Genomic DNA, 23838 nt, shown 5'->3' on the forward strand with positions numbered 1-23838 from the left:
TTAGCCTGGAGAAGACAAGACCTGGGAGGACATGCTGGCTATCTCCAAGTCTCTAATAGACTGCCACATTGGAGAGGATTAGACTTACTCTGCCTTACCTCAAAGAATAAAACTAGGAGCAACAGACAGAAATCACAAAAATGAAAGTTGGGGCTTAATGTGAAAAAAAAAAAACCACTTGCCAGCAATGAGAGCTGTCCCTAAGTGGAATTGGCTGCCTCGGGAGGTAGAGGGCTGCCCTTCGCTGGAGGTCTTCCAACAGACCATTGGTTGGATGCATTACAGAACTGATTCTTGTTCCAGTCCAGGTTGCATTAGCTGTCTCATGGGAATTCTGCTTGTCTGTGAAGGTAATGAGTGAATCTGCCTTCCTGGGTCATAGAACCAATGGACACTTAGCAGGACTGAAGCAAGTTAACTAAGAGAAACCTGAAATATTTGAAAGAAGGAGCCTTTAATTGCATCACAAAAATTAATAGAAACTCAGACCATGATATGTTGGATAAAAGACATCAGGATTGAAGCTAATATGAATATAAAGACAATGTTTCCAAGCCTTTGCCATGGTCCTGATGCTGCCCTCCTTCTAGGCCACTGCTATTGTTGTTTAGTTGCACTGGGTTGTAGGTCTCCTGCAAAAAATAACTAGACCCTAATTCCGTGGCACTTCAAGCTTAACCCAGTGCTTTCCTCACATTTCCCAATGCCACCCACACTGCATTCTCTGGTGACGAATGTCTAGATGCAAGCTTGGCTTGTACAATCCAGATAAGTCACATAGACTGGAGCTGTCCACGGATGTCATCAGCCGTTGCTTCCCCATTTCTGATGTATGCTGAGTGGGGGTATTGGAGCAGCACGAGCCAAAACCCCAGGCCAAACCTCAAAGCCATAGCCACTCCCCCATACCCCATGATAATGGCACAAGGGAAGAAGGCCCCAAACCAACACCACAGGAACCACAGCCCCAGGCTTCCCAGGGTCTAGCGGCTTCTCCCCTGCCACTAAATCTAACCAAAGACTCTAACCACCGTCCCTCCTCACCATGATGACACCCCATCCCCTTTCATTTCCACCTCTGTCTAAGGTAAGCTAGATCTCTGCTCCACTTCAGCCCCCCAGCCCACTATCCTCTTCCCAACAGTCAATGGTTGGGACCATCTGCCCTGTCATTGAGCTTCAAGGTCCCCTAGGCTTTGTTCTTTTCTGCTGATTTGCCCTCCAAGCCCCAAGGACCATCTGGTTTCCATCTACTCCATATTCAAACCTTCCTATATATGTTGTCTCCCCTAAGACCTCCTTGAGAGTAAGAATTGTCTGTTTTCCTATTTATATTCCCTGCACTTAACAGTATTTAATATAATATAATAATAATAACTGATATTTATATAGTACTTTAAATATTACAAAGTGGTTTACACATATGATCTCATTTTAACCTCCAACAACTTTAGGAGGTAGGTGGTATTATTATCACCCCCATTTTAAAGGTGAGGAAACTGAGGCAGAGAGAGGTCAAGTGACTTAGCCAAGAGGATTTGAGCTTAGGTCTTCCTGACTCCAAGTCCAGGGCTCTATCCACTGCACCACCTAACTGCCTACTATGTGTTTGGCACACGGTGAGTGCTTTGTAAAGGTAGAGTTTTTTTTCCTTTTCTATTACATTCCATGCAATAAAAGCTAGTCTCTATATCTGCAAGTCACTTGTACACCGACAGCTAACCTTGAGAGATAGCACGGCACAGTGGAAAGAGCCTTGGCCCTGGGGGAAGTCACCTAACATCTCTGGGTCTCAGTTTCCTCATTTGTAGAATGACAGGATCCGACTAAACAGATTCCAAAATCCATTCCAACCCCAGACCTACAATCTATGATATCTGCATCTCAGTATCCCTAGTTTCTCCTCCCTCCCCCAAAAAAATCCCCATGCTATCAGCTCCCATGTACTTTAGCTGTTCCCCACCTTGGAAAAGATTGGTTCAGGGAACCACATTAGGCATGGCAGCACCTTCTACCTCACCAGACCATCATGTTCTGAATTAGGAAGGCAGAAAAGTATCTCAGGTAGAATTTTTGATTTAGGTTTAAAGGACCCTAGTTTTGAATGCCCCTTCCATTTCATCATCTTAAATCCCACCTCATTAAAAATACAAAGTCAGTCAAAAAGCATTTATTAATCACTTCTTAGGTGTGTGCCAAGCACTGTGCTGTGCACAGTGGGGATAAAATAAAAGGCAAAAACAGTCTTGCCAGCAGGGAACTGACATTCAAATGAGGAAGACAAAATGTGAATAGCTAGGTGCAAGATATAGTCAGAGAACATGGAGGAATCTCTGAGGGAAGCCACCAGCAGTCAGATTAAGAAAGGGCTCCTACAGAAGGGACATCCAGAAGGATTTGAACTAAGAGGAAGGAAATCAGAAAAAGGCCAGGAGAGCCTGATTATAGAAGGTGTGGAAGAGAGGAAAGTGAAAAGCAGAAAAAGACCTTTATATTTGATCCTGGAGCTAATGGGGAGCCAGTGGAGTGGACTGAATGAGGAGTAGGAGGGTGGGGCTGTGATTATGGGCACACTTAATGCTTTAAGGAAATCAGATTACAGGAGGAAAGATGAGACTAGGACACCAGTTAGAAGACTAGTAACAATAGTGCAGGAGAGGAATGAAGTAGGGCTTGAATTAGGGGGGTGTCTGGGTGAGTAGCGAAGAGGGGGCAGATAAGATGAATGTTTTGAGGGTAGAAACAACAAGATTTGGCCACAAACTTGGTAACAAACTGTGGGTGAGAGTGAGGAATCAAGGGTGATACCAAGGTTTCAAGTCTGGGTGAATGGGAAGATGGCAGAGTTTGGTAGAACAGATGGTCTCCTCCACTGCTGTCAAAACCATTTGGTGTCCTTGGATAGGAGGCTTTCTCTAGAAAGATTACCTCACCTCTGCTGTCTTAAATCAAATGGACCACTTAATTGTAAAAATATTTAGTCATCCCCCTCTTTCCTGCCCTTCAATAGGGAGTGTTTGTTTCCCCACTCAAATTACAAATGTCACCAGCTGAAAGGCAAATGTTCCCTTAGAAGCCACCCCCACCCTGATTTGGTCCTTTCTTTCCTGTATTCCTTCTTCAAAAGGCTCAAACTGGCTCGAGAAAGCTGATTGTTAAATTTTAACTGATAGCTCTAAAATAGGCAACTTCTACAAAGCAAGGCTCGATTTATTATTTTGCTGATTGTCAAGACTTAAGAAAGTGAGGGGACAGCTAGGTGGTGAAGTGGATAGAGTGCCGGGCTTGGAATCAGGAAGACTCAACTTCATGAGTTCAAATCCAGCCTTAGACACTTACTAGCTGTGTGACCTTAGACAAGTCACTTAACCCTGTTTGCCTTAGTTTTTCATGTGTAAAAAGGGCTGGAGAAGGAAATGGCAAACCACTTCAGTATCTTTGTCAAGAAAACACCCGGAGTTGGATGGGACAGAAATGACTCAACAACAAAAAGAAAGTGGGAGAAAAAATATTAATAATGTGAACAAAACCTAAAAGAGTGATCTATGTACTTTTATTTTTCAGAGAGTCCATTGAGGTTTTTTTTGTTTAGTTTTGTTCTTTCTTTTTGTTTTTTGGTTTGCTTGTTTTTTTTTCAGAGAGCCAGTTGCTAAACATTTACTAGCACACTACTGGCTATTCACCATCTGACCTAAACTGTTACAGAATGCTGCTTGTTGACTATGTAATCTTTGCAGAGGGAGCTGGACATGGAGACGGGTTCTACTTAAAGAAAGACTTGTCCTTGGTCTAGAATGTCATTTTCCATTATGTGGCTCCCTAAGCTAGTTTAGAACAAACTTTCTCATTTCATTCCAAGGATAAAATGAGATGATATTTGAAAAGTACTTTGCAAACCTTAAAGCACTATATAAATGCTACCTAAGTACTATTTCCAATTGATCTCTGAAGTTATTTGTCCTCTACTCTGCAGATGTGCCAGTGGACAAGATTTTCTCAAACCAGATTTTGTCAACCCAGGCTGAGACATTCCTCAATAGTAATAGGAAAGCTTAGAAAACAGGAGAGTTTGAGTTTGAAATTCCAACAATTCAAAATATATAGAAGGCAGTTGGTGATGCAAGAACAGAGCTCAGGAAAGAGACAAGGATTGGATCTGGGAATTATCTGTCGTGATGATCATTGAACTCATGGAAGCTAATGACTATGGATCTCACAGGATTATTGTGAGGAAAGAGCGCTACAAACTCTGATGCAATTTTTACATGTTTCATTATGATTAGGATTAGGATTACTTCTGCCCCTGTGAAGTGATACAAGCATTATTATCCCCATTTTACAGATGAGCAAACTGAAGCTCAGAGAGAAGTGACTTGCTCAGGGTCACTCAACTAGTAAGCATTAAATTGAAGATTTGAACCTAGCTCTCCTAATCCTAGGGCCAAGACTTTATTTCAATTATACCACACTACAGTGTGGGGAAAAGAATGAGAGGAGGAAAAAAAAAACCTTATGGAATGATGACTTTCCTTTGAACCAGGTGGTTTCCAAACATGGAGGCATCGAGGCCTTACTTCTGCATGAAAGGGTCATGGATGACTAATGCTTGAGCTCTGGAAGTAGACTGGGCTTTTATAAACCACTTCCTACCCCCTCTCCCTCTCTCTCTCCCAGCTCTTCAACTTTTCCTCTGTCTCTATTAGCCATCAAACAAATAATAGGGCCTCACCCACCAAGTTCCTTCATTCTGCACAAATTGTAACGTACTGAACACTTGAGCAAAATGTCAAGTTCACATGTATTTATGTGGGGGTGGGAGAGAAAGAAAGTAGAGAAAAAAAACAAAGCCAGAGAGTTGTTTTTTTTTAATCAAGTGGTTTATTATTTTTTTCAGGAGTAGAAATGTAAGGTAGTGAAATGATCATCAAATTACCTAATAGAAAATGTTCCATAATGGCAAGGAAAAAGCCAAAAATATCTGATCTTTGTGAGTCTCCCACACCAAGCATCAAGGTTTCCAAGCCTGTGGTTTGGGGGCTTCACAATATCAAGCCATTTCAGAAAATTGAGGCACAAAGAGTTGCTTAACAGCATTAGGGAAGGGTCTGAACAAATGAATGAGGTTAGGGCTTGCGGGTGGCACAGCAGGGTGGAGCTAGAAACTCTATGGAATAACAATTTTTAAAACATGCCAAATTATTTTAAGTCTAAGTGAGTACAGACTAATCCACAAGACAAACACCTCTATGACAGATTAGACTAAAAGTTGTCTTGGGAGGGAAAATGGATAGCATAGTAAAAGCTTTATTATCTAGCCTATTGGAAGAGAAGGTTTTCATAAAAATTTCCATTAACTATGCATTTCAGGGGGCCCGTCCAACCCCGCCTTTGCCCTCCATTCCTTTCCTTGCTTTCCCTCCCAAGGCCTGTAAGTGAGAGAAAGAGCAACAATCCACCCAATGCCAAAGCAGGGATGATGGATGGGAGCTTCTGGCAAATGCAGTAACCTCATCATAGCTGGACCATTCTATTCCCATTAGGTGGTCTTGCTGGATAGACATATAAATCAATTAATTAATAAGCGTTTATTAAGTGACTACTTCTGAGCCAGGCAGTGGAGTTATAAAGACAAAAATAAAACAGTCCCTGCCCTCGAGGAGCTTACATTCCATCAGTGGGGTGACACATGCACATACAAATACATACAAAATATGTACTGAGGGAATCCAAGAAATAGCAGTTTCTGGAGCTTTCCAATTGGCAAAGAGCTAGATGACATGTCTTTTACAGAATTCTCAAGCCATCTCATGTCACTAGAACATCATTGGGGTAAGGTTGAGCATCCTTGCCAGTATGGTATTAATTTCCCCATCACATGCTGTGCAACCGCTTTTTTAAAAATCAAAGTCCTAAGTATAGATAATGTTGCATCAGTGAAGATGGAGAGGAAAGAGGAATCGCCATGGCTTGGGGCCTGGCAGAATGCACTTGTAGATTGGGTCTCTGAAGATAACAGAAAGTAGAGATCACATATATCCCCCATACAGCCACTCAGATCTTAATTCAAGTTTAGAAAATGAGTAATCTTCCCACCCCCCATCCAAAACTCTTTGCAGCTTTAACTAATCTCCCCTCATTCTGGTTTCCAGTCAGTTGGATCTTCTGTTGATTATTCTCTTCCCTGCCAACATCCTTTTCTTCCTCCCCTGCACATGCCTCCCACTGAAACCATGAGGGCGGATCTTCAACTCCACAAAAGGGATGGAGAATTCATGTCCTTTCCATGGCTCCCAGTTCACCCCCTAGAGGAAAAAAAAAGCCAAGAAGACCCAGGGGACTTAGAAGACAAGAAGGGACAATGGATAAAGACCGTTCTTTGCTGGCTAAACCATGTCCTGTTTGTCATAGAATGGTAGAAGAAAACAAAGAAAGTGTGGTACAGTGGAGACCAGTACTGGAGACTAGTCTCTGGCAGGAGATCAGAATTCTAATCCTAGCTTTGCCTACAGCTTAGGCAAGTTCACATCACATCTCTGGACCTCAGGTGTCCTTTGTCTAAAATAAAAGCACCAACTTAGCTGCTTAAAGGAAGAGGGCTGGCCAGATGACCTCCAGAGGTCCATTCCACCTCTATCATTGGGGCAACAAGGAGGCACAGTGGATTATCTGTGGAACTTGGAGTTAAGAAGACCTGAGTTCCTACTCTGTCTCAGACACTTACTACCTGGGCAAATATCTCTGGGCCTCAATTTCCTCATTTGTAAAATTAGGGGGTTGGATTCAATAGCCTCTAAGGTCCCTTTTAGACATTACATGATCTAAGCCATAATTAGAGGGTGTCTGATATGGAAGATGAGGACTTTGTCTCCAAAATGTATACCTTCTTTGAGAAGTCTTAGCCTAATCCGAATGATACTTGGAAATGGAGCTGCCTTCTCACTCCCTGTAGAAGCCTCAGTAGATCTCAGTATGAGCAGAGTGGTAAAGCAAATTGGGGGGAGAATCTGTGGAATCTTCTGCCACCAGTTCAAAGTCTTATGGAGAGAGAATATGTGATTCCAGTAGAGAAAATAAGCATTTAAACAGGGGTGATAAGGTTGAAAGGGACCTTAGGGACACTTTGTTCAATTCCTTCATTTTATAGCCAAGGAAACTGAAACCTCAGAGAAGTTAGTGACTTGTCCAAAGTCCCATAGATTGAAAATGGTGCCCAGGGTTCCGTCTCTATATCCAACACTCTTTCCAGTTCACCATGCTGCTTCTGTGGCAGATGGGTCAACTTTGACATAGAGGAACAATTCTGTTTGACTGGTATCGGATTTAAGCTTCCCTTTCCCAACCCTAGGACACATACATACACACACACACACTCACACTCACCCAAACAAAGGGGAGGGGCATTAATTATTGAAACACTCTTATTGGCAAGTTGTGTAAAATCAGTTTCATTTCAGATTGCTGCTTTTCTCCTCTGGAGAAACAAATAGATCACTAAAAACTAAATTCCGTTTTCTGTCATTTGACTGGTGAGTTCAATAATATTCAATTCGCTTAATAACCTTGTGACCTGGCCAACGGATGACCCAAGTGACCATTTTTATGTATTTTAATTTGTGAGGTAAATAATAAATAAGAGTTAAATACCTTGCAGCCTGTGAGGCAAACCCATTAACCAGATGAATGGCTTTCATTAGTGAATCTAGTGAGGGCTTAAGGCATGCTAGTGGCTTATTCTAAATACCTGCTCAGAGGCTCAGACTTCACTGCTCTATCTTCATCATTCAGTGCCTTGGCCCTTTCATTGCTGAGTGCCTAACCTCCCAATCCGTGGATTGGGAGGAACCCTGGTCAGGCCAGTACTAGATAAATCAAAGTGGAATGAAGAATCTGACCTTCAAATAGTTGGCAAAGTGTTTTATTCCCATTCTATCTTTGCTCCTCCTTTTCACTCATTCTCCATTGCAGCCAAGCTGGCCTGCTCGCTGTTCCCCTCGCTCGGCACTCCTTCTCCCACTTCTGTGTCATTCCCTAGTTAGATTCCCTTCCCCTCCTCATCGCCATGCCTTTAGAATCCTTAGCTTCCTTGAAAGCTTCAAACCTCAGGAGCCAGCTTCTACAGGAAGCCTTTCTTGATTTAATACTTTCACTTTCCTTAAATTATATTGCATTTAGGTACTTAAAAGATGTATCCTTGAAGATAAGAGTTGCTTTACAATTTTATCTTTGTGCTTTGTACATAGTAGGTGCTCAATAAGTGCTTATTGCATTAATCTTCACAAACCCAGAGAGCAGCTATTATTTTCCTTGTGTGGAACTGAAGCAGAGAGGTGTTAAGTGACTTGGGCAAGGTCACCTAGTTAATAAGTAAGGTAGTATTCAAATCCTTATCTGACTCCAAAGCCAGTGCTCAAGATCCTTCACATAACAACTGCTAATGATGATGTTTGTGGAAAAGAGACCTAGGAAAAAGGATTGGAAACGGCCAGTGCTAACATACAGAGCTAGACCCAGGACATACTAGGTATGAAGATGGGTGCTAATCAGAGACGCGAATGGAACAACCAGTGAAGAAATCTTGAGAGCACAGGAGGGCAGAGGACTCTCTCTCCGACACTAGCCTGGGTTGGGCGCCCATGAAAACAAGAAACTGGTTCAGAGAAATTCCATGGGTAACACCCAGGGGAGCCTCTGAGTCAGAGGCCAGGTGGTTTGGAAGAAAGCAATTTCATGAGCTCAAATAGAAAAGACCTTGTTTTCTGAGGCCTCCAAGAACCTGAGAGAAATAGTTGTAGCCTTGAACAAAGTACTAAGTGAGGGTAAGACAGGAAGGGGAATGAGACACCACTATGAAAGCTTGATTCATATTTAAACCCCTGTGAGGGTGAATTCAGTATACATTGTCACATTGTATGTCTTCCCAAATTTGTACATAATTTGTCCCCCAAGCTCACCCTTGAATTTTAGCAGAAAAAAAAATATGTGCACTTTAAATGCCTGACTCAACTGTTTAGGCTGATGGGATCATGCAGGAAGAAAGGTACATATCCCAGGAAGAGTGTGGGGAAGGGTCCAGGTCCCAAAGGCACAGTCTTTGGAGTGAGGTTGGCAAGAGATTAGCCAAGCAGTAGCAAAAACCAGCCTAGAGGATTTCTGTTTAGGAATAGCCTCTCAATCAATTCTTTTCAACAATCTCATAAGCCTACTATATGCTAAGTATGACAGTAGGTAGGTTTCAGGATTCAAGGACCAAAAGGAAACAGTCCCTGTCTTCCAGGAGTGTATATTATAAGCAGGGGGTAGGGGAAGGGAAAAGAGGTGGAATACAAAATATGCATAGATAAATACATGCAAAAAAAGGAAAACATGAAATAAATACAAAGTAATTTGGGGGCAAAGAGATCACCAACTACTGAGGAATCAGGAAAGACTTTTCGAAGAAAGTGACCCTTGAGCTGAGCCTTACAAAGAGCTAAGATTGGTAGAAAGCACAGATGAGGAAAAAGAACATTCCAGGTTCAGGAAACAGTACGGACAAAGGCACGAAATGGGACGTGGAATGTTCTGCACAAAGAGTGGCCAAGTAAGCTGATCTGGCTGGAATGCTAAGTGCATAGGCAGATTCATTTGTAATCAGCCTGGAAACACCATTGGAAGGAAAACTATGAAGGGCTTTAAATACCAAACAGAAGATGTTGTAGCTTCTCCTAGAGGCACTAGGGATCCCCTTCATGAGCCTCAGAGTGACCTAACCAGACCTGTGTATCATTCTCTGGAAGTAAGGAGGAGGTCTCTCTGAAAGAATATGTCTGAAGCTTACCTCACTGTGCTTGGTTTCTCCGTATCGGCCGTTGGGGTTTGCCAGGTGGCAGTTCTTATACCACCAGCCGCCATGATGTGTCAGGGCACAGTTGCTGAGAGCAATATCATTGTCTCTGTCAAAGGTGGTGAATTTCCATCCATTGTGGTAAGAGAGAGCATCACCTGCAGGGAAGAGACGAAAGCAGAAAGTCTCAGAAAGGTACCTAAAGGGCTGACGTACTTTGGTCCATAAGGAGAAAAGCATTAGAACATCACAGGATTATAGATTTATAGCAGAAATGAACCAGAAAAGCTACCTAGTATAAGTCCCTTACTTTACAGATGAGGAAACTGAGATCCAGGTTAAGGGACTTGCCTAAGGCCACACGGACATCTTTAAGTACCATGCTCTACAAATGACAGGTGTCCTTTTGGTTAGTTTTTGGCCAGATGGTTCTTTGCTACAGATGTTACCAGATAGCTTGGAGAAGGAGGAAAAGCATTCTTTTCAATGTATGCCTATAGCTTTTTTTTTTGCATTCACAGTCTAGTTCTATACTTCTACCAGACATTTTTACTTGAGTGATTCTCCATCACCTCAAACTCAACTTATTTCAAAAACAAGTTAACCCAATTTCACTCCAAATAAGGATCTCCCCTGAATGCCCCTTCTGACAATGCCATTATTGTAAGGTCATTGGATCGTAAATTTTGAGTTGGAAGGAGCCTTAAAGGCCATCTGTTTATCATCTATTACCTTGCTCATTTGTTGTTTTGTTGTTTACTCGTTTTCAGTAGTGTCCAACTTTTCATGACACTGTTTGTAGTTTTCTTGGCAAAAACACTGGAATGATTTGCCATTTCCTTCCCCAAATCATTTTACAGATGAGGAAACTGAGGCAAACAGGGTTAAGTGACTTGCCCAGGGTCACAGAGCTAGTAAGTGTCTGAGGCCAGATTTGAACTCAGGGAGGTGAGTCTTCCTGATTCCAGGCCCAGCATTCTATCCATTGTGCCATCTAGCTGCCCCTACCTTGCACACAGTAGGCATTTAATAAATGTTTGTTGTATGGAGTGGAATTGAATAGTACTCTGGCTCTAAACCATAAAAGGATGCTTGCCTCATCCCTCATATATATATCCAATATCTCATATCTTCTCATACTCATAGCTTGGTCTCCATTCTACTCTATACCTACTACCATTACCCTAATCTAGACCTTTATTACTACTCCTATATTATTATAATAGCTTCTTGGATAATCTCCCAGACTAAAACATTCCTACCTCACCTACATCACATCCACATCAATCCATCCTAGATCCCTGTGCCCAATTGTCTACCTTAAAAACTTATTTTCATCATGTTTCTCCTAGAGTCATATGATTTAGCTAGGTTACACAGGGCCTAGAACATGGGAATAAGAGTCAGGGACACCTGAGTTCAAATCTGTCCTCAGACAGAGGCCTTAGAGTTCCCAGATTCTGTTTATCTTCCCTCTTCTGAAAATCGGACTAATGTTCGCTCTTTTCCAGGCCTGTAGCACCTTTCCCATTCCCTGGAACCTTTCAAAGATCATTTACAGTGCCTCAGCAAGCACCTTTGCCACTTTCTCCAATCCCTGCCTCAATCGGGGCTTGGTGACTTGAGCTCACTGAGAGCAGCGGGGGCCTGCTCTCTCACCATCTTCATGCCATCTCAGATTTCAACTCTCTATAATCTGCATTCAGTGTATCATTTCCCATCCAAAAATCATTCTCGTGGGCAGAGAAAAGACAAAAGAAGGCCTGAGCACACTTTTTGTCCATTATCATCTTCCCATCTTCCTCTTTTCCCTAATGCAGCTAAAAACTCTCTTTGTTGTCCATAGCATTCCTCATTAGCCTTATCTCATCAGGAGAATTAGGATTCCTGACATTTTTTCTTATAGGATCACGACACAGTTTTGTATTACTCCTCTATAGCTCTCTTTCATCTTTTGTGCATGTCTTTAAAAATCTAGGTTGGTTGGTGAGCGCCTTTGTCCAATCTCGTTAGTCTCTTCTAGACAATCCTTCCTTTTCCTCATCATCTGAGTCATCAAAGAGAAGCTCTTTGCAGCTTCAGAATTTCATTCTTAAGAGCTTCTCCTCCCCCTGTACTGACTTTTGTGGTAAAATTTAAATCAATGGGATTGGCATCCTTTACATTCTGTCCTTGTAGTATTTAGAATGCATGTCAGAGATGTCTGCCTCTATCAAATTCTAGCCTATTCTGTCACACAAATAACATACTATTTTCTCTCCAAGCCTTTGCTCCTGTTTCTCTCTTCTCTTCACCTTTCAAACCCCAAACATCCATCAAGGATCAGCTTGAGCCTCCCTTCTCTCCATGAAGCCTCCTCGATTAGTCCAGCTCTTATTAAATGTTCAAACTCCTACATCAGACTGGTACCTACTATGTGTACCAGTACCTACTATGTGTACCATGGTACACAGCTCAATTTTTGATGATGTTCTGTCAGGTACTTGATTACTTTTTTTAAATTAGTCTCATTTGACTGTTACCTTTACCACCCCTTTACAACTTTAGACCCTCGCTTTGAGATCCCTATGATTATTTATCTTTATACTTAGTTGGGTTGGTGACCTCACAGAATGGGTATTCCCTTTATTCATGCAACCAATCAATGAACAAGCATGTTAAGAGCCTGCTATGTGATATGCAATGGGATATAAGGAGAAGGAAGGAAGGAAGGAAGGAAGGAAGGAAGGAAGGAAGGAAGGAAGGAAGGAAGGAAGGAAGGAAGGAAGGAAGGAAGGAAAATGAAGGAAGGAAAAAGAGAAAAAGAAAGACAGAGGAAGAAAGACAGAAAGGAAGAAAGGAGAAAGAGGCCTTTCCTGATCCCCCAGTTGCCAATGCCTTCCACCCAAAATTATCTTATACTTACATTGTATATATTTTGTACAGACTTACATGTATACATGTCATTCCCTTGAAAGAATGAAAACTCCCTGTCTTTGCAGTTCCATAGCTTGGTATGGTACCTGGCATAACGTAGGTGCTGAATAAATCTTGACTTATTGATTGATTGATGCCATGCCTGGAACTTAATAAATGTTCACTGATGGATGGATGATGACGTAAGCCTCTGCTCCCTCCCCAAATCCGTGGCAGGCAGTAGCCAAGCTGTCAGACTCGAGAGCGAGCCTGGCGTCCTTACCTGCGGTGCCTCTGTATTTCCCCACTGTCAGCTTGTATCTGTCCTTGCTAGAAGCCACTTGGAAAAAATCATAGACTGCATAGGCAGACTCATTTGCTGTCTGTAAGTCTATGCGCACTTCATATCGAACTGGTGTTCCAGTGGTAAGATTGTGTAGTTTCTCGAGCCCTGAAATAAGGAATAAGAGTTCAATTAATCCACCATTCATTGAAGAAATTGGTACTGCACCCTGACAGCCAAGACACCTTGCAGTATCTGAGGCTCATCATATAACACCAGTCTGCTTTGCCTTTCACCCTAAAATGTATTTCCCCATATGATGGGGAAAGAGTAGAAAGGAGAGGGTAAGCAAGGAAGGATTTCAGGGGTTCAGGCCAGCATTGATTAGTGACCTCCTTGGGCAAGCTACCTTCCAGCGGTCTAATCTTTCAAATGAAAGATATACTATTTGTCATCCATTTAACTCCCCAAGTAGCACATGCATTAACTAGTAAAGCATTAGAAGGATGTCGCAGCTAAAGGGATAGCAAATACTATCAATTTTGTGTTTAATCAGGGGCTAAGGATCCAGTCTGTAGATCTTTGAATTCTCCAACCAAGTGCTCCTCACTTTCTGGGCCCTTTCATTACTCGTTAGCACCTTCACCACAGCTGAGGCAGGAAAAAGGCAAGGAGATAAAATCCTTCTAATTACTGACATCAGTAAGGGGCCTCAGGGAACACTAAAATTGCTAGAGGGACATTGAATCCATTGTTCTCCCAACTCTTTCTGTCTCTTTCCACAGAGCTGGCATTTAACTTTCCTTGGGCTCCAGCCAAATGATAAAGACTGAAACACTGGAAGAAATGCTGCTTTCGTAGTACCTATCCCCAGCTTTCTTCCAAGCCCACAGTATCAGAAAATCTGACCAGAGGCCTCACCATATGGGCACTCTGATTCATAGACACTACAGGTTCAATACTGTTTGGACCTGCCTCTGAACTCTGGGTGCTTCAAGCTGCCCAGCCTTTCAAGGTAAGGATCATCCACCCATCCATTCCCTAAAAACTGTTAGAGCTCATACCAAACCAGAACTCCCTCATGGGATCGCCAAAACCTTCCACATAGTGCCTCCAACGCTTGAAGAAGTCCAGCTGCCCTGTGTTTCGTCTCTGAAATACCTGTCATGGGAGAAAAAAGTACATGACATTTCCCCCCTTAAATATATAGATTTAGTTCTATAGATGTTGTTTGTGTTCGACTCGTATCTGACTCTCCATGACCCCTTCCTTCCTTCAGGGTTTTCTTAGCAAAGATACTGGAGTGGTTTGCTATTTCCTTCTCCAGCTCATTTTACAGATGAGGAACTAAGGCAAACAAGGGTGAAGCAAAGTGACTTGTCCAAGGCCACATAGCTAATAAGTTTCTGAGGCTGGATTTGAACTCATAAAGATGAGTCTTCCTGACTCCAGGAGCCCAGGGTTCTATCTTCTGTGCCATTTAGCTGCATATATATATATATATATATATATATATATATATATATAATATATATATATATATACATATATATATACATATATATATATATATATGCATATATACACACACATACATATATATGTATGTATGTATGTATGTATATACACATACACATATATACACATATGTATGCATACATACATATACTTGTGTGTTGTATATGTGTGTGCATATATATGTCTTTGTGTGTGTGTCTGTGTGTGTGCATGCATATGTGTATAAAAACTGAGTATGGAAAAGAAATAGCACCCACATTACCTGAGGTACTATTGAGGGGGAAAGGAATAAAGATTATTATCTACAGACTTGTTGGTATTCTCTTCTGTTTCTCGTATCATTATTATTTATGGTAGCTATTTTTAAAGTACCCGTTGTGTGCCAATCATTGCACTGGATAGTGGGATGCCTAAAACAATGAGATTCACATTCTCTATCCTTAACGATTTCACGTTATCAGGAAGTCAGAGAGAAGATCAGGAGGAGTTTGGGTTGTGGGCAAGGAAAAAACATTCTTAATTTCTTCCTCTGAACTCTTGGGCCTTTGAACATCTGCACAACCCACTGAGGCACTTAATCATGTGTCGCCTGTATTATCTAGTTATTACATACGGGTTTCTCTTTTGGGGGTACAATTAGATCAAAGGTCATTGATTCTTTTGTGTATCACAGATCCCTTTGTCTGTCTGGTAAAGCCAGACTGGATCCCATCTCAGAATCATGTTGTTAAGTGCATAAAGTAAAATACATAGGATTAGAAAGAAAAACAACTATATTGAAAGAGTTATCAAAATATTTTTTTTAAAACAGATTCACAGACCCCAGAATCTGTTAAGAGCTTTTGAATCAAATTGATGCCAGAGACTCTGTGGGAGTTTTTTACATCCTCTTTATCACCTAGTATATTCAGAAAATAATAACTGACATTTATGGAACATTTTCCCCTGTGGGGCCAGTAGCGTACCATTAGCCCTGTTTTGGAGATGACATAACCAAGACACATAGATAGGAAATGATTTGCTCCATGACCCCGGAACTCAGCAGTGGCAATTCTGCCAGGATTCAAACTAAAGTTTTCTAACCCCAATTCCAGCGTTCTTTCTACTGCACCACAGCCTTTTCAATAAATATTTGTTGAACTGAATTACATTAATGGAGACAATGAGAGCTGTTTTCTATTTCCTTTTCAGAGCAGGTATTCCTTCCTTGGGCAGTTCGGTAGAGCAGTGGATAGAGCACTGGACCTGGAGTCAGGAAGACCTGAGTTCAAATTTGACCTCAGACACTAGCTGAGTGACCCAAATGAGCTGGAGTAGGAAATGGCAAATCATTCCAGTATCCTTGCAAAAAAAAAAAATTCAACAAAGAGCTGCAGAAGACTGACCAACAATTCCTTTCTTCTTCCCTCCCTCCCTTCCTTCCTATTCCTTCCTTTCTCCCTTCCTTCCTTTCTCTTCCTTCCTTTCTTCCTCCTTTCCTTCCTTCTTTCTTTCCTTTCTTCCTTCCTTCCTTTTTCTTTCTTTCTCTCTTTCTTTTTCTTTCTTCCTTCCTTTATTTCCTTTCTTTCTTTCTTTCTTTCTTTCTTTCTTTCTTTCTTTCTTCTTTCTTTCTTTTCTTTCATACTTTTCATTACTTTGGGAAGAAGGCTTTTTCTAGTCAGGGTAAATCAAATGCTTTCAAATGTGGCAAACCTGAAAACCCCATTTAATGTCTCCCTCCACCTCTGTGTACCATCAGAATTGACAGCAGATAGCTCAGCTTGACCATAATGGCCAGGCAAAATGCAATCATAACTAAGCTTAAAATGGATTCTCTCTTAGCAAAAAGGGCAGCCTGAAAGTTCTCTTCTCTCCTCTGTCTGCCTTCCTTTGTATTCATTTAAATGCAGAGGCAGAGTTGAAAACCCAATCATCCATCTTTCTTCCCACCCTGCTTCACAACATTTGCCTTGAGGCAAGAGAATTGGAATGCTAGCTCTCTTCTATTAATAAGATACACTGCACCTTGATTCTGGGTTTCCTTCTAATCTTTTCAGGAGGAGAAGCAACCTTAATCCCATTCACTCCCTTTCCAAGGATACTAAAAGTTCAGGTACAAAAGTTCATACTTTTTCTGGTCCTTCCTTGTTGTTAATAACCCATGACCCAGTAGCACAGGAGTCGTGGCAAAACAAAAAAGGACTAAGTACCTTCCATTTAGGGGAAGCTAGGTGGCACAGTGGATAGAACACTGGGCTTGGAGTCAGGAAGACCTGAGTTCAAATCCAGTCTCAGACACTAGCTGAGTAAACCTGGGCAAGTCACATAACCCTGTTTGCCTCAATTTCCTTACTGTAAAAAATGAGCTGGAGAAGGAAATGGCGAACCACAACTCCAAATGGGTGTCACAGAGAGTCAGACACTGCTGAAATGACTGAACAACAAGAGCCTCACACTTAGCTGAAACCCTTATACTTTATCCAAAGGCCCTGACTCTTCATAGATGCCACATTCCACTTGATCTCTTTGTTTGAAAAGTAAGGAGTCTAGGCTTAGGTATGCCCTTCCTAAAATTGAAGGCAGCACTGGTTCCATGAAAACATGACATAACTGAAACGATGTTCTGGGGCATTTGGCTCCATGAACAGGGAGCTGAGCAGAGTGGAACTGGGAGAAAATGGTTGAGTGGGTGCAGAGGGTCAGGAAAAGGAGATGGAGTACTGGTGAGCCTAGCAAGTTATAGCAGGGGTGAGGTTCACGATGTCATGGTGGGACACACTTCTAATGTCTTCATGACATGACTGGGGCATTTGAGATATGTCTGTATTCTCAAGCAGAAATAAAGAAATGAAGGAAGAGATTGGGCTGAGTCATAGGATAATTGGTCACAGCTGAAAGGACCTCGGAGACCATCTGGTCTAATGCCCCCATTTTATATACAGGTAAACTGAGGTCCAGGAAGGCTAAGTGACTTGTCCAAAGTCACAAAGGTAGTAAGTGTGGTGTGAGAGGAAGGATTAGAACCAAGGTCCTCTGACTCTGGAACAGGAGCAGGGGTGGAATCCAAGTCTCCAGACTGCCCAGTCAGTGAGTCTGAGAACTCCTGGAAGTCCACCAGTCCTTTAAGAATCAGACACTTCTTTGTGGACTGCACAGGAAATGTACTTGTATATTCTCTTATTAAGGTTATTATATTATCTTATTAATGATACCTCTTTATATAAAAATCAGTTATGTGACATCACTTGAAACCAAAGACTGAGATAACATGGATCTTCCACAACACAACCCTGCCTCCCCTACCACTCTCCTGTCCTATCCCCCAACTCTAGGATTATAGAAACATTTTCACTGTATCTCCCATGAACACTACAGATTCCAAGGTAATTTTGATACCAGGCTGAGAATGGAAGAGTTCCTTCAGGGCACCTGGAAGGGAGACTTGAGTCTTGATCCTGGACAAATCTTACCGTCTCTGTACCTCAGTTTCCTCATCTGTAAAGTGAAGGTATTTGACTCAATGGCCTCCAAGGACCCCGCTAGATTTAAATCTTTGATTCTATGTTTTTAACTAAAACAGCAGGCTTGGCAAAAGGTATCCTTTAAGAGAGAGCTTGGATACAGGATCAAATAAGCTAGATATCTACCTGAGAAGAAGAGAAGCCATTTTCCCCTCCAGCTCTAAAGTCTACAACTCTTTGATTCTAAGAATTTGAATTTATACCTCATGTGAACCCTAATATGCATGTAGTAACTCAATAAACTCCAGTGGTTCCTTATTACTGCTAGGACTGACTATAAAGTTCTCTATATGGCATTTATAGCTCTTAACAACCAGGTCACAACCTGCCTTCCCAGCTTTATTGCAAATTATTCCCCTCCACTCACACTTGGGCATAGTCACATTGGCTTCCAGCTATTCTTCATACTTAGCGCTCCATCTCCCACTTGCGCTGCTTGCACTGGCTGGGCCCCCTCCCTAGAATGTATTTCCTCAGCTCTGCCTCCCATGATCTCTCACTTCCTTCAAGGCTCAAATCAAGAACCATGATGCCTTTCCTGATTTCCATACCCTGTTCCAAGCTGTTAATGTTCTTCCTCAAAACATCGTCTATTATCTATTTTGTGTAAATTTTGCATGGATCAATATGTGTACATGTTATCTTCCTCAGCTAGACTATAAGTTCTTTGAGGGCAGGAGCTATTTTTGCTTTTGTCATTATAACCCTAGAACCTACCATAATGACTGGCACATTTAAGTCGTGTCCAATTCTTCATGACCCCATTTGCGGTTTTCTTGGCTTGCTATTTCCTTCTCCAGTTTATTTTACAGATGAGGAAACTGAGGCAAAAAGAATTAGGTGACTTGCCCAGGATCACACAGCTAGCAAAAGTCTAGGCCAGATTTGAACTCAGATCTTCCTGACTCCAGCCCTGGCACCCTATCCACTGTGCCACCTAGCTGCCCTTATACATAGTAGGAGCTTAATAAGTTCTGGGTGACTGATTATATTACAAAAGCAAAACATTTTTATGTAACCCACTTCTGAAAGAACTCTGTAGAAAAGATTTTAAAATAGTATTTTGTAGTTTTTTGTTTGTTTGTTTAAAGAACATCTGACAAGGGAATAGCAGCATGGTAGAAAGAACAGCCAGGCTGCAGAAGACTCAAGAGTCTAGTTTCTACTCTGCAATTATCTTCCCTTTTTGGATCTTGGTCAAATCATGGAAACTTTCTGAGTCTCAGTTTCCTCATTTTTTAAGATGGGGGGGTGGACTGGATTATCTCTAAGGTCCTCCTCAACTTTAATGAGAGTCTGGATCATTCTATAAGACTTTCTCCAAAGATGATGATGGCAGCCTCAGCAAACCTACTTTGCGTTAGCATTCCTTCCTCTGAGAACCTGCAATTATCATTTGCCCAATTTCTAGCTCATTCTTCACAAGCTGCATCTTGTTCATTCATTTCAATCATGTCTGATTCTTTGTGACCCTATTTGGGGTTTTCTTGGCAAAGATATAGGAGTGGTTTGTCATTTTCTTCTCAGCTCATTTTACAGATGAGGAAACTGAGGCAAATAGGGTGAAGTGACTTACCTAGGATCACACAACTAGAGTCTGAAGCTGGACTCTGTCTACTGCACCACCTAGCTGCCCTCATAAGCTACATAGTAGAGTGGAAAGAATACTGGATGGAACAGAAGTCAGGAGAGACCTGAGTAGTGGGCTCAGCTTTGCTACTAAACTCTAATCCTTGGTCTCCTTAGCTATAAAATAAAGTCAGACCAGATGATTACTTGGGTCCCCTCCAGCTCTAATGTGAATGCCAGCTGCTGCCTCTTAATCATCTGAGCCTCATAAAGCTTTCTATGTAAGCAGAAGTACTCATTGTCCTATAATATTTTACCTTGAAAGCAACAAAACATCAAATAATTTTTCTGTGGTATCCTGAACCATTCTGTACTTGGGACCTGAGGGAGCTTTACATGTCAGATCTCCCCTTTGAGCAAGAGCAAAGTCAGGCTATTTTTTTTAGTGGTGAATAAGAAAGAGGAATTTGAAGAAACAATAGGTGATAAATATCGGCATACAGAGATTTAAGAGTGAAGGGACTCTATTTGAAATTGAGAAATCTTACACACTCATAAGAAAAATTTAGAATAAATGAGCATTGCTTTCCTTCGCTCTCTGTAGATTCTCCTCTTAGGCCACATTTTGCCCCAGGAATTTCTTAGATAAATCTGTTACAGATTTAATTTCTTCTCAATACTTCCCTTAATTTTCTAGCTATTTCTGACCTTGTGGTATAATGAATTAATTCATAAGGGGGGCAATAAATCAATACACGAAACCTCAAAGAAATGGCTCCTTCCGGAGCTCATCAACCTTTTGATCAGGTGATTTTCTAATTACTTCTCATACTTTTCATTACATTGGAGACTTTATGCCACCTTCTTGCAGGTGAGATGCCATGTCTTCACTCCTCTCTGGGGTCCACTCCTTACTCTCCAGCCCACATAGTAAACTTAGTCAATAAATTCCAGTGGCTCCCTATCACACCTCCAGAATCAAATAAAAAAATATTGTTTGATGGGGTATAGACATCTACCCTGCCCTACAGGAAAACAGAAGGGGAAGGGGATAAGAGAAAGGAGCGGTGATAGAAGGGAGGGCAGATCATGGTAAGGGGTATTAGAATACATGCAGTCTTGGGATGGGAGAAGGGTGAGATGGGGAGAAAATTTGGAACTCAAAATCTTGTGGAAGTGAATGTTGAAAATTAAAAATAATTAAATTAATTAACTTTTAAAAAAAAGAAAATCTTGTTTGGTTTTCAAAGCTCTTCATAACCTGACTCCCTCCTACCTTTCCAGCCTTATTACACCTGCTCCCTTCTATATACTCTGCAATCCAATGCCATTAGCCTCTTTGCTGTTCCTCAAACAAGACACTCCATCTCCAACTCAGAGCATTTTCACTGGCGTCCTCCATGCCTGGAATTCCTTCCTTCCTTCCCTCTGCTTCCTGGCTTCCCTGGCTTCCTCCAGGCTTCACCTTCTGCAAGAATCGCTTCCCAGTTTCCATTAATCTGAGATTACTCCCAGTTTATCATGGCACTTAGTAAGCATTTAATGAACACTATTTTCCTGACTGACTGACTCTCCACAAGGGCCTAAAGTGGATACAATAGAAAGAGTACAGATTCTGAAAGCATAGGACCTGGATTCAAATCCTACCTCTGATTATTTGTTGCCTACTGACCTTGGAAATGTCACTTAACCTTCCTGTGTCTCAGTTTCCTTATATGTAATATGGCCTCTGAGGTCACTTTCACATCTAGATCAATTATACTAGCCCCTGGATTCAAGTCCCACCGTTGACACATATTAACTGTGTGACCCTGGATAACTCTCTAACTTCCAAGTGGCCCAGGCAACTCTTGAACACTCTAAATCACAAAGCAGGTGCTGACTCGCACTGATAAAGAAAAAAAGTCCTTTCTGGGAATTCCCTACACCAACAAAATTATAGATACATTTTTCAAGCCAATGGAAAGATCTGCTATTATAGTCCACAAGCCTTTCAAGATGGAGAACATAGAAAGCAAAGATGGAAAAGTGGCTCTAGTCTACCTAATAGGACTGTAAGTGTTCCCTGATGTTCCTAATTCCAGCTCCCAACCAACAGCCTGAGGTCCATCAAGGCAAGTCTCTTCTGCCCTCTGCTAAATAGCAAACTTGCAGCTGCCCACTGTACAGGAGATTTCTTCTGGAAAGGATTTAGAGCATTCAGCAGCTTGGGACTGCTTTCTAAAGGTGGGCCATCAAAGCCTATCAATTTCTTGAACACCACAGATGTTGGAACCACCCACAAAAAGTGGTGGGGAGAAGTTAGGGAATTCTGAATGCTTCTTAAAGTGTGTTCACTTTGAGCAAAGAATTGGGAGAGCCTAAATTCATACAATTCATCACTGGGACTTGGACAGAAGACAAGAGCTGGGGGAGGTTTGCATCGGTTACACTAACAGTTAGCACTGGTCGTTGCTAAGTAACTTTATTATTATTGGGACCAATCTCCATGTTCTAGGAAAGAGCCAGGACATGTTGGAGGCAGACATTTCCAGGCAGGCTGACCTATCTTTTCATCAGATTACCATGAAGACACGTCACTTTCTGTCCTCTGCCTTGGATCTCAGCAACTATGAAAGACAGCTTGAAAATTTTTGCCTAGTGGTCTACTGTAGGCACAATTGCCCAGAACTGAGTCTTCGAGCCTGAAGGGACAATATCTACTAAGTTACAATGGTACAGATGAAAAGCAGCAGGTATAGCCTTGTGGGTCTGGTCACATGGAAGGCTGCCCATATTACTCTCCTTTCTGTCCCTTTTACAAATCAATCTGGAATTCCCCACCCAATCCAATTATTGCCTTTTAGCCATCAGAGGCAGCTGTGCGGTTAATAAGTTTTCTTCTTCACTGCTTATCAGACAGGATCATTTTATCTGTGGTTGCTCCAGTCCATTTGGCTTCAAAGGCCCCCTGAGCAAATGGGTAAATGAATAAAGTTTGAGCACCCTGAGTTTATCTTCCCTCTACCTGAAATGAGCTGGGGGTGGCCAAAACAGAGCACTGCAGGGCAGAAGGGGAGAGGAAGCAATAAGGTCTTCTAATAACGGGGGCACAGGGCTAGAGAGGATCAGGTTGTACTTTATGGCATCTCTTCAGTTAATTGGATGAGTTTGATTTGATCAGAGTAGGAGCCTCGGTGAATTATACGGACACAGCTCTAAGAGAATAAAGCCAAGAAGCAGGAGCTTCAGAGAGGGCCAAAAATGTCCTGCTTTTATCATCCTGACCCAAGTCTCAAATGCCCTTGTTTCTGTCAAACAGAGCTAGGGCCTCTGTACCTGGGCAACAAGCCTTCATTCAGATGGCCAAGGCAAATGACCCCTACATAGATGACCCTGTTCCAGAATGCCTCCAGATAATGTGTTTTCAAGCCATGAGTGGATTGGGCTGGCTAGCTATTAACATGCTATTGCAGTGGGAAATGCAAAAGAGAAATCTAATCTCAATTCTGAGACTCATTTGCTGAGTCAGTAAATAAGCATTTATTAAGCACTTACTGTAGTCAGGCACTAAGCTAAGCACTGGGGATGCAGAGAAAGGTAAAAGATAGCCCCTGCTCTCAAGGAATTCACATACCATGACAGAGAAAACATGTAAATAATTAGGTCCATACAAGATATATACCAAAGAAACAGAAAGAAGTGAGCAGAATGCAATATTCTTGAGGGCAGGAGCTAATTTCATTTTTTTCTAGTGGATAGAGAGAGGGATGGCCTTCATTTCAGGGGTTCATAACTTGGGGTTCATGGATCCCCCAAGGGGTCCAAGTTTAGATTTCAGGGGATCTACAAACTTGGTTGGGAAAAACTATATCTTTATTTTCACTAACCTCTAGCTAAAATGTAGCATTTCCTTCCATTATGAATTTTTCAAAAATTATTGGATGAGATTCATAGGCTTCACCAAGCCTAGTTCAAGTCCAGTCTCTGATAACATATTGACTGTGTGACCCTGAGTAAGTGCGGCTCCAAGTGTTAAGTTGTAAAACAGTTGTTGATCTGCATTCATAGAGGGCGTTCTCTCACCAGTTCTACACTAATGAAATCACAGGTCCACACACAAACATATTTCTTTTAAGCCACACCTTGCAACATGCCTGACACATTAATAGCTGCCTCTTGGATTGGATTGAACTCTTCTGTGCCTCAGTTTCCCCACTGGTAAGGGTTGTTATGAAATTTGTCACACACAGAAGCTTTCTTAAAAGTCA

The 23838-nt window shown here is 41.8% G+C and overlaps 1 protein-coding gene across 1 annotated transcript in view; it reads right to left on the reverse strand.

Annotated features, from left to right (window-relative positions):
* Positions 1-4879: 4879 nt before the first annotated feature.
* TNN (tenascin N) overlaps positions 4880-23838 on the reverse strand; it is an 86051-nt gene continuing 67092 nt past the window's right edge. The window contains exons 17-20 of the mRNA XM_020970541.2: positions 14066-14162; positions 13002-13169; positions 9818-9981; positions 4880-6302 (exon numbers count right to left, since the gene is read on the reverse strand). Of these exons, the coding sequence (XP_020826200.1) occupies positions 6150-6302; positions 9818-9981; positions 13002-13169; positions 14066-14162 (582 nt within the window). The 3' untranslated portion in view covers positions 4880-6149. The remainder of the gene's footprint in view (positions 6303-9817; positions 9982-13001; positions 13170-14065; positions 14163-23838) is intronic.

This window comes from Phascolarctos cinereus, unplaced genomic scaffold (assembly GCF_003287225.1).
Source record: "Phascolarctos cinereus isolate Bilbo 61053 unplaced genomic scaffold, phaCin_HiC Scaffold_5;HRSCAF=322, whole genome shotgun sequence".
NCBI lineage: Eukaryota > Metazoa > Chordata > Mammalia > Diprotodontia > Phascolarctidae > Phascolarctos > Phascolarctos cinereus.